Source organism: Gossypium arboreum, chromosome 2 (assembly GCF_025698485.1).
Source record: "Gossypium arboreum isolate Shixiya-1 chromosome 2, ASM2569848v2, whole genome shotgun sequence".
NCBI classification, from domain to species: Eukaryota; Viridiplantae; Streptophyta; class Magnoliopsida; order Malvales; family Malvaceae; genus Gossypium; species Gossypium arboreum.
In genome coordinates this window covers 9,148,927-9,158,982 of record NC_069071.1, presented here as the reverse complement: position 1 = coordinate 9,158,982, position 10,056 = coordinate 9,148,927, and the positions used below count along the sequence as shown (strand labels likewise).

Sequence of the window (10,056 nt, the reverse complement as noted above, 5' to 3'; positions counted from 1 at the left end):
CACATGTATAGGTATTTTTTGCTTGATGATATAGCCAATATGTTTGGCTTGTAATTATAGTGTTTTGGATGATGCATTAGTTGTTATGTTGGCATGTATATATGGTCTATCATGGTTGATATTTTGGCATGTTGGTGCTTAAAGGTTGAGAGTTGGATTGGTATATAAAATGCATGCTATGAAATGTTACTTTGATATGCTTGAATGTGATCATTGAGGTATGAAAATTGATAGTGAAGATTGAGTTAATAAATGGCTAGTTTGGTGTGTTTGGATGTGTTGACATATGGTCAAGTTTGCTAAGGTAGTGATGATAGGTGTTGAATAGTCAAATTGGTGTTTTTGAGTATGATATTGGTATGTGAACATTATGGTAAATGTTGGCATAAAATTAGTTATAAAGGTTAGTGATTTGTGGTTAAACTTAGCAAATGTATAATCATGTTTGATTGTTGTGATTGAGGTACCTTTTGGGTATATTGGTTGTATGGTTAAATACTATGATGATCTAACTTGAATATGCATGTGTTAGGTACATTTTGAATGCTTGAATATAGGTGCAAATGACTTGTAAGGGTGTGCTTGAATTGGGTGAAAGAAATGGCTTGAATTTGGCCTATTTTTTGTCCACACAGTCTAGACACACGGCCACGCGATACGGTCGTGTGTCTCCTATAGGTTTTTAAAAGTTGCATTTTGAGAGTTACACGGCTTGGCACAAGGGCGTGTGACTTAGCCGTGTAGACCAAGTCAGAGAGTTATACGGGTACGGATACGGATACGGGTTGGGACACTACCATGTGTCCCTACTTTGAATGCCCACACGGCCTGAGACACTTGTAGGATGAATTTTTCTATCTTTTGCCATGAAGTTCTAATTGTTTTCGATTTAGTCCCGAATCATTTCTAAAGTGTTTCTAAGGCCTCAAGGGGTCAAAAAAGGGATGTTATGCAAGTTTTGCATGGATTATGATATGATTTATGAAATGTTTGAGAATGAATGTTTTTATGTTAAAAGTTTCTGATAATGCTCTGTAACCCTATTCTGGGGATGAATACGAGTTAGGGGTGTTACACTTCTACCAAACCATTACATTTAGGACCCCTAGTTTCCACTCACCATGAATGAAAAACAAAACAGTATACCAGTAGCCACATAAGCTGGTTTTCAGTGCTAACAACAACGAGAATACCAACTATCACATAAGTTAGTTTAGGGTTTAAAAAACAACAACAATATTACAAATATAAGCACCAAAACTCATGTTTTTCTCTCCCTCATCATTGCATCCTCCAATGTCCTTTCCTTTTTCAGAAGACCCAACAACACAATTCGTGAATGCGGCGTCAATGGTAGATCAAACCAAGTGATAAAACAACATGGTTTTCGAAACCCACTCCCAAACTTCTTACACCCAAAAAACCTCCTACCTGGTTGTCATTGGATCAAGACGTATTTAATTTGGCTGGGTTTCCATAATAGCATACCAAAATCACAGTCGACATCTTTATTTTTTCTCTTTTTCTTCTTCTTTTGCTACTTAAACCCTAAATTGGTGCTAAAGGGCTATTTAAATTACTGCTAACCAGCTAGCTAGATGGTTAATGAGAACAAGGAATTTTTCATTTGCCATGTCATTTTTCTATTACGTCTATAACGGAAAATGGTTAAAAGAATTATTTTGCTATTTTTCGAAAGTTGAATACTGAATTGAAACCTGTGTGGCTGTTTTGTCAACTACCCCAAAATTAAGTGATTGTTGATGTAATTTATCCTTATTTTAGATTCTAACATTTTTTATATAGAAATCACAAACCAAACAAGTTTCATTACCATACCAACTCATTAAAACAAAAAAAAAAAATGGGGAAAAGATTAAAGGCCCTTTGGATGGGCATTTATTTTTAATATGGTGCACCTGTTACACTATTTAATGTCATGGTTAACATTATTTTTACACCAAGTAAAAGCACAGTCCATCAAAAGGAAACTAAGCGCCCGGGCGTTGTGTTTGCCTCTCCATTTCTATTCTTCGTTAGGTTCTTTGGTAGAACCCTTAACCCTACCAGAAACACAATGATCCGAATCGCTAAAAACCCCAAACCTCTAACAACTCTGACTCACCAATTCCTCCAACGCTGCACCGTTAGTGGAACCGCCAAAGGCAAATCCAAACTCAAAGCCGGCCAACCTTTAAAACGCTCCAAAATCTCCACTAAAAAAGGAAAAGGCGGCGCTTCTCTCGACGATTCCCTCCCCAAAGGCGGCCGAATCCCCGATGAGAAGCAAAAACTCTACGACCAATGCCTCAATGCACCCACGCCGGTCCGTCACCTCTCACCGAAAGAGCGAGCCCGCGAAGCCGAACGGGAAAAATTGGGATTAATAAGCAAGGAGCGGCAACGGGAAATGGAGATTTTGAAGAAGGGAGGAAGAAAAGCAATGGGAGTCCCTGACGAACCTATGATTATGGGAACTCCGGGGCTGGATTTGATTACATTGGGCCTTGTCGATGCTGATAAGATACCCAAATATGAGCTGACGGTGGAGGATGGCCGGAGATTGGCCAAGGAGTATAGTCGGGTTTTGATGAGGAAGCATAGGGCAAGGCAGGCTGCTGAGACTAATTTGTTGAGAATGAAAAAGGAGGCAATTGAAGCGTTGCCGGAGAAACTTAAGGAGGCGGCTATGATACCAGATTTGACCCCATTTCCGGCAAATCGATTGATGGCGTCTTTGACTCCACCTATTGAAGGGTATATTGAGAAGGTTAAGGAAGCGGCTAAGAAAAGTTCTTCCAAGCAGAAGCTTAGGTGAAGGCGAGGTGGAAGGTATTTTAACCTTTTTCTCCATTGGGTTATTGATGAATCGTTAAGTGTTTTAAGTAATGCTGTTTTTTTCTTATTAAAAATTCAACTTTATGGACCTCTTCTTTTTTTCTTTTTTTTTTTTTTTTTTTGGGGAGTTGAATTTAAACCAATTAGGACTTAAAATCCAAATATGAGTGAGTGAGTTTTGTTGGTTTGATTATATCAATTATGCAACACTTTCAATCTTACTTAAACTAATAACGTGCTTTTCTTATTGCACTATCATTCACTAATCTCTGGACTTGAAATTGATTCATTTAACCATAGGATAGAATTCTTATGGCATTCATTGACGGTTTTACTTGCTACCATTCACAGGCTACTTCATAGTTTTGTTTAAAACATAGGTTTCGACTGTGTTGGATACTAAGTCTTCGGTGCTCAATTACAACAATATTTTTTATCAAGTTATGTTATAAATAAATTGTTTCTTGCTCTGGCTGAGTTCCAATTGGTGCTTCCTGTTATTGGTCACGTTTGCCATTTGGCATGTTTAAGTTTTTGTAGGATTGGCATCTTCTTGTTCAATCTGACTTCCTATTTGTGATATATTCGAATATCATCCTGTGTATGTGGGCGCGCATTGCATGTGAGCCTGTGTGGATTAGACATCTATTTTTATTTGATAGTAAAAATGCTCGACAGTTAACAATCCAAGTATTGCACATATACTTACCCGTAAAAATGAACATGAGCAGGGTATATTTTGGTGTAGTAAGAATTGGTCTGGCGAGTATATGATGTAGGTATCTTGAAAGTATATTTACTATATTAATTGCTAGGAACCTGTATCAACAACCTGCCAATTTCTATGCCTCCTTTGTTCTAATGAATGTTTTTCTCACTAGATCTTTTGTGGCTGCAGTAGGCAAGGGACAAACTTCACTCAGTGAAACTGATGATCAATTACAGCTGCAATGTAGTGTGATTTTCTCTGATGGCAATGAGTCTCAAAACAAGAATTATTCAACATTGAAATTGAGCAATGCCATATTTTCCGGTTTAACATTGAAACTAGCATGATGTGTTGTGATCCAAGCATAGGCAGCAACTTACAATTATTTTTTCCTCTTTGAGAGACTTGCTTGCTATAATAATCTGATAGCTTGAATTATTGACGCCTGCTTTTCTTTTACTGTATTAATCATACTAGGGATGTCTTGAATTTTATCTAGTCCCTCCTACTAAGGGTCTCTTAAATTTTTTCTAAGTCTCTTCTCGTGTAGAAGCTTAGAAATTTGTTTTGCAAGGGGATCATGATTCTCACCTAAGAGCTTGATGATTAAGACTGGGGTTGGATCACTATTAAGGGGAAAAAATTGTTAAAGAAAAAAAAGGTTTAATTATAACTTTTCCTTTTTAATTTATAAAATTGAGAATTTCTGTTTTTTTTGTCAGAATTTTATTTTACAAAACTTAAAATAATTGAATAAGATAACATAGTTAAACTTTGACGTAAAATGTTGACTTAGTCTTAAAAATTAGCATTGGAATTAGTAAAATTAGTAATTCAATAATTTATGTACAAGGAATTAATAAAGATTAATAACATTAGCAAAAGATTGGATGAACTTACCAATTTTAGGTCCGGTAGAATGACTAAATTTTAACAAATTGAAATATAGAGATAAAATTCTTACAAAGAAATTGAAATATCAGACATATGGCTGGCACGAGCTATCAAAATCATAACAAAGTTACAAATATCGATTTGGAGGTCTCTCTTTCCTTCTCTCTTTTTTGCTGGTTTATCATCTCTTAATTTCAATTCATCTAAGGTTTTAATTCTGCTTAGACCTAATCATAAATCAATTCACCCGTTTAAGTCTAAAAATTGGCCTAAAAATTAAAAAAAAATTAAGTAAAAATATAGATTAAAAAAATAAATTTTAATAAAAATATGTCCAATTTTTTAAATGAACCGGTACTCGGATAAAAGAACTTTAGTCCAGGCCCGGCCGAATCACATGCCTGCTCACCCTTTCTTTTCTTTTCCTCTTCAGCCGACTCCCCCAATTTCTAATGCCTAACAGCTAATTTCTAAATCCCTAACAAAATAACTTTTCCTTCTCCACTCCAACACCCACCGGCCACCACCATCATCGGTCACCAGTCAGGCAGTCACTATCAATTCACCACACACCCGCTGGAGACTTTATAATTTTAATACGGATCGAGCGAGCAAACTTGCCATTTCTTTCTGAAACTTTTCAAGTTTTAAGACGTCTCACTTTCAGCTCACGTTTCAGGGCAGGTGAATTTCAAAATCCTTTATTTTTCATTAAATTTGATTTTCTTTTGGTAAATGGAGGCATTTCAATGATAAGCTCGAGAGAAATTTTGGCCTTAACTTCATATTTTTTCAGTTTTTTTCTAATCTGTTGTGCACATTTAATGGTAAATTTGTTTCTTATTTTTTCATGTAACTATTGTTACTTTAACTTCTGTTTGGTTGCCAAGAAAACCGAGGAACTTAATTAGCAATTTTTACATTGTTCCTTTTTCTGTCTGCCCTGAGTTATTTATTTGGAGATTAAGCGGTTAAAGCTTTTCTGACTCTCATTTGCTAAACTTTCTCAAAAGCTAGAGCTTTCCGAAACCCTCAATCACAAATCACAATATGGCTCGAAACGAAGAGAAAGCCCAGTCGATGCTCAATCGATTCATAGCCCTAAAAGCCGAGGAAAAAAAGAAGCCCAAAGAACGCCGCCCTTTCCTCGCCTCTGAGTGCCGTGACCTTGCTGAGGCCGACAAATGGCGTCAACAAATCATGCGAGAGATCGGCCGCAAGGTCGCTGAGATTCAGAATGAAGGCCTCGGGGAACATCGACTCCGCGACCTTAATGACGAGATCAATAAGCTTATACGAGAGAAGTCGCACTGGGAACGACGCATCATTGAACTCGGTGGCCCGAATTACGCCAAACACGCCCCTAAAATGACGGATTTAGAAGGGAACATAGTGGATGTTCCAAACCCCAGCGGCCGTGGCCCTGGGTATCGGTATTTTGGAGCCGCGAAGAAGTTGCCGGGAGTTAGGGAGTTGTTTGAGAAGCCGCCAGAGTTGCGAAAGAGGAGAACTAGATATGATATTTATAAGAGGATTGATGCAAGTTATTATGGGTATAGGGATGAAGAGGATGGAGTTTTAGCTAGAGTGGAGGGGCTAGCGGAGGCAAAGATGAGGGCTGAAGCTGAGGAGGAGTGGCGGAGAGTGGAGGAGATTAGAAGAGAGGCAAGGAGAGGGGCGAAGGAGGTGGTTAGCGTGGGAGCTGCTGCGAGAGAGGTTTTGTTTGAGGAAGAGGAGGATGTGGTGGAGGAGGAGAGGAGGGAGAGGGAGGAGAAAGAGAGGAAGGATAAGGAGAGGGAATTTGTCGTGCACGTGCCGTTGCCTGATGAGAAGGAGATTGAGAGGATGGTTGTGGAAAGGAAGAAGATGGAGCTTTTAAGTAAGTATGCGAGTGAAGGGTTGTTGGAGGAGCAGAGTGAAGCCAAGGACATGCTTAATATCCATCGGTAGAATAGATGCTGGTAATGTTGTATCTTTAATTTAGACTTCGTGGATATCGAATTATATGACCTTTCTGTTTTGGTTAGATTGCTTTTAGATTTTATGTGAAAATTGAGTTTCAAGAATTACTCTCCCATAAGCAACTTGGTTTTTATGTGGAAAAGAGCAGGAAAATTCTTTATATTTGCAACTTGTGATGTTGTTTACACCTACTAGAGTCATGGTTTTGTATCTGGATTTGGTTACATTGATATTGTTGTTAATCTTGTGATAGCTTTCGTTTATCCTTGTTGCTGGTGCTTTCATACCTCACTTGTTGGGTGATGCTTGAGATTATAAGAAAAAATGTTGGTTTTCCCCTGATGCTTTTTCGAGCAGTCGGCATCTTACTAGTTTAGTTTTGGAAATAAAACCGGTATTGTTAACATAGTGAAGTGCTACTCAACATCGGATGACTGATACTGCCGTTAGCCTCTGAGTCTTTTGCATATTTAGAGCATTTTGCAGGCACTTTAACAAGTTTTTCTGAGTCTACAGTGGGAGGCCATAGTATTTTTAATCTAACAAATAAAGTTTTTGTATGGATGACATACATGAGCTATGATGAACTATAAAGACAATTCTGTACCATTTAACCCTAACCAGACTCCTAACATGTTATATTCCATTCACTTCAACTCTATTTTTGGAGTTTAACTTGTTATGAAAAAAATCGCACCCTGGCTGTTCTTTCAATGCTTGTTTAAGGTATTCTAGTTCGTTTAAGTGCCTAGACTTGGTGGGAACTTTTTCATGCTTTTACGGTTCACCATGTCACTAGTTTTAGGTTATTGCCCTTTTACAGTTACCCTGAAATGAATTGATCATTTTAATAGTGTAACTAATAAGTGCCATTTCAGTTTGTGGTAGTATTTAGGGTTTTAGGGTTTGTGGTAGCATTCAGTTTGTGCCATTACTTTTAGTAATGGTGTTTGATATCTTCTGGAAATTGACATGCCACCTGTGATCTTTATTAACAAAAGATGCCACCAACTGTTACATTAAATATTAATTGTACTTGCGTTATAGAGATCTGTGATGATGATAAACGTGTAAATTTATGTCCAAGACATAGATGCTAAACATACTTTAGTATCTCTTTGACATGACAGATATTAACTAACTTTAAGTATTGGGGTTTTTGGGTTCTTCGATTGATTTTCGATTTGCCGAGAGTGAAGGACTAGATCTCAAACTTCCATGGACAAGCGCATTCGAGAACGCTTGCATACAAAAATTTCTTTTGAACTGCGAATTGCCTAGGCCATTGCATCTTGCCATTGTTCAATTTGAAAGCAAACTTCACATGCTTGAAGAAACACATTCCAAACCTGTTTGAGAATTGGCATTTTAAAAAATAATAAAAATAAATTGATCTCTTGTTTCCTCTTCAGTGCTGCATGGGGGACATTCACTGGTTACTTGGCAGCCCATGCTATGCATGAAGTTCGCTTCTAGTTGGAAAGTCCATCAAGTACAGCAAGCCAAGCAATGATAGTGTTTAGGTCTTATAATTTTCCTAACCTCAACACAACTGCTTCTAAAACGTCCAAGCAATAAAGCGGTTCTTTCACTTTGGTCTTCGAAAACGCTTCTTCAATAAAACGTCCAAGCAAAGATGGAGATATCTCATTTAACAAGCTGAACTCCATTCTACAAGTTCCTTTTTTGCCTGCCGATCTTACTAGCAATTTATCTGTCAACGTCAATGACAGAATAAGTAGTTGGTATTTGATATTCATACGCGACAACACACGGTTTATACAAGTTGAGTTGCTACTGCTGCAGCGATACCAAAATGGTTTACCAAGAGGATACTTTTATTCGTTGCTTTATGCTTATGACTTGCTACATGTTTGGAAGATTGGTGATTAAAGGTTAAAAACCATTGATTTAGTACTCATTTGGCCACTTTCAAAGAGATGTGGGAAGCACAATAGCAAAGGATCCACTTAATTATATAATGAAACAAAAGATAAAATCTGAACTGTGAGTTCGATTTGTAGAGATCTGTTTACTCGATAAACATCTAAAACTAATGCACTGAATCATTGGTCCTTCCACCGACTTTGCACTTTCAGCAATTTTTTGTTGTTCGTGGTGAACTACATCCACCAGTTTTAAATGAATATCCAAAGAAACAAACTACTACTTGCGATTAACTTCAATGTTAGCTACTATTTATTGGTGAATTAGATTGGGTTTGCTCTATTCATTCCTGATGTGCAAGTTCTGCATTCTCAATCTATGAAGTTTGTTTTGTAACAATCAAGCTACCCTAGATGTTATACCCAGTCTGGTTTTCCATGATGGATTGTTATCCCAAACAGATGGATATTGATTGCCATTTGTCATTCTATTTTGGGGACATCAGCAGTTTGAAAGTAAAGAATTGGTTACTGTTAATTTTTCCCTCTAGCCTGCAGAAAAGTGCGCTTAAAGCATTCGTTGTCGTTCCAGGTTGTTAGCTCTCTTCGTTTTCAAAAGGAATCATTGAACAAAATCTAGACTTTCAGCTGTCTATTGGAAATTGATTAAAAAAAATACAAATATAGTGAAAAATTTTGAGACGTCCCATGTCTAGTATCAGGCGTGCTAACTGTGAGAGCAGAATGTATTCATATTTTACTTCAGGATAATAGGTTAAAATCCTCCCAAAAAGTTAAAAGCTTGGTTTAATTATAAATCAGCATTACAGTGGATAAAGAAAAATTAAAAAGAGTGATAAAAAAAAATCAAACTGCCATAAAGTCAAGTCCCGCATCGCACCGGAAAAGCAAGCAGCAGCTTCTCCTCCTATTTATAAAGCAACTTGTAGATGGTGAAAAATTCACAGAGCCGTGTGATGAGCACAGAGCTAACGATTCTTTCGCCTTTTACTAAAGAATACCGTGTGCTCATCGCTATAAGCGGCATGCGCCAATTTATCTATAATGTTTAAGTTAACAAGCGAAATTAAGTCAAAACTGATATCTAAAGTGTACTTTCTGATATCCCTGTCCTTGTCTATAATTCCTCATGTCTACAGTGTTAAAGCCAATTGAAGGAACAACCATATTTTGTACTCTGCCATAATGCCACTGTCAAGTTTTGATCGGGAAAGAAGGGTCTAGAAAGTGTTGGGTGAGTGAATAAACTATAATGTGCCAGAGTATTAATAAGAAAGGATACGAGATTTTCCAGCCAGGATTTAATATTAGCTAGCAGAAGATTATATAATTTTTCCCGAACACATTCATCAAACATAGTTCCTCACACAAAAACAGATTAAATTTGAAGTTTGGAGAGATAAATAGAGCATTAGTCCGCTAGAAGACAGTCTCGGAATCGGGTGAGGGTGTAGACGAATATGTCTGGTAGAAAAATGCTATAGAATTTCATCGTATATCCCAATGCCATAGAATTAAAGGGGTTCAGTGGGATATTAAAAGCAAAAAGAAGTTCAGCGGAAGCGAGCTAGTGACAATGACAGTTACGTCATGCAACCAAATACACCCGTAGACCGTAGTTAAACAGAAGTAACAAGTTACAAGCGTGGTTTTCTATCACAAAACCTACAAATGTCAATATTTGCAGTTCAGTCACTTAATTCAGTTATAATCTCAACCAGTGTGATGGAAAACCAAATTATGAAA

The 10,056-nt window shown here is 37.3% G+C and overlaps 2 protein-coding genes and 1 non-coding gene across 6 annotated transcripts; all 3 read left to right on the top strand.

Moving 5' to 3' along the window:
• Window positions 1–1,929: 1,929 nt before the first annotated feature.
• LOC108463028 (uncharacterized) lies at window positions 1,930–3,985 on the top strand. Of its 3 annotated transcripts, none has more exons than XM_017762982.2 (2): window positions 1,930–2,832; window positions 3,740–3,985. In XM_017762982.2, the coding sequence occupies exon 1, from the start codon at window positions 1,940–1,942 to the stop codon at window positions 2,816–2,818; it is 879 nt and encodes a 292-aa protein (XP_017618471.2). In that variant the 5' UTR covers window positions 1,930–1,939; the 3' UTR covers window positions 2,819–2,832; window positions 3,740–3,985. The 3 variants fall into 3 exon arrangements, with proteins under 3 accessions (XP_017618471.2, XP_017618465.2, XP_017618458.2); XM_017762976.2 differs by having other exon boundaries at window positions 3,720–3,985; XM_017762969.2 differs by having other exon boundaries at window positions 1,935–2,832; window positions 3,737–3,985.
• An 815-nt stretch (window positions 3,986–4,800) lies between these two features.
• LOC108461903 (uncharacterized) lies at window positions 4,801–6,507 on the top strand. 2 transcript variants are annotated; one of them, XM_017761891.2, is made up of 2 exons: window positions 4,801–5,125; window positions 5,459–6,507. In XM_017761891.2, the coding sequence occupies exon 2, from the start codon at window positions 5,492–5,494 to the stop codon at window positions 6,389–6,391; it is 900 nt and encodes a 299-aa protein (XP_017617380.1). In that variant the 5' UTR covers window positions 4,801–5,125; window positions 5,459–5,491; the 3' UTR covers window positions 6,392–6,507. The 2 variants fall into 2 exon arrangements, with proteins under 2 accessions (XP_017617380.1, XP_017617372.1); XM_017761883.2 differs by having other exon boundaries at window positions 5,455–6,507.
• Window positions 6,508–9,257: 2,750 nt separating this feature from the next.
• LOC128289666 (U5 spliceosomal RNA) lies at window positions 9,258–9,372 on the top strand. The gene has a single exon (XR_008279311.1). It is a non-coding gene; the product is annotated as a U5 spliceosomal RNA (small nuclear RNA).
• The last annotated feature ends 684 nt before the right edge of the window (window positions 9,373–10,056 follow it).

Bases quoted from the DNA above. Each gene is read 5' to 3' on its own strand.
- LOC108461903 (XM_017761891.2), top strand. From the start codon at position 5,492: ATGGCTCGAAACGAAGAGAAAGCCCAGTCGATGCTCAATCGATTCATA.
- LOC108463028 (XM_017762982.2), top strand. From the start codon at position 1,940: ATGGTTAACATTATTTTTACACCAAGTAAAAGCACAGTCCATCAAAAG.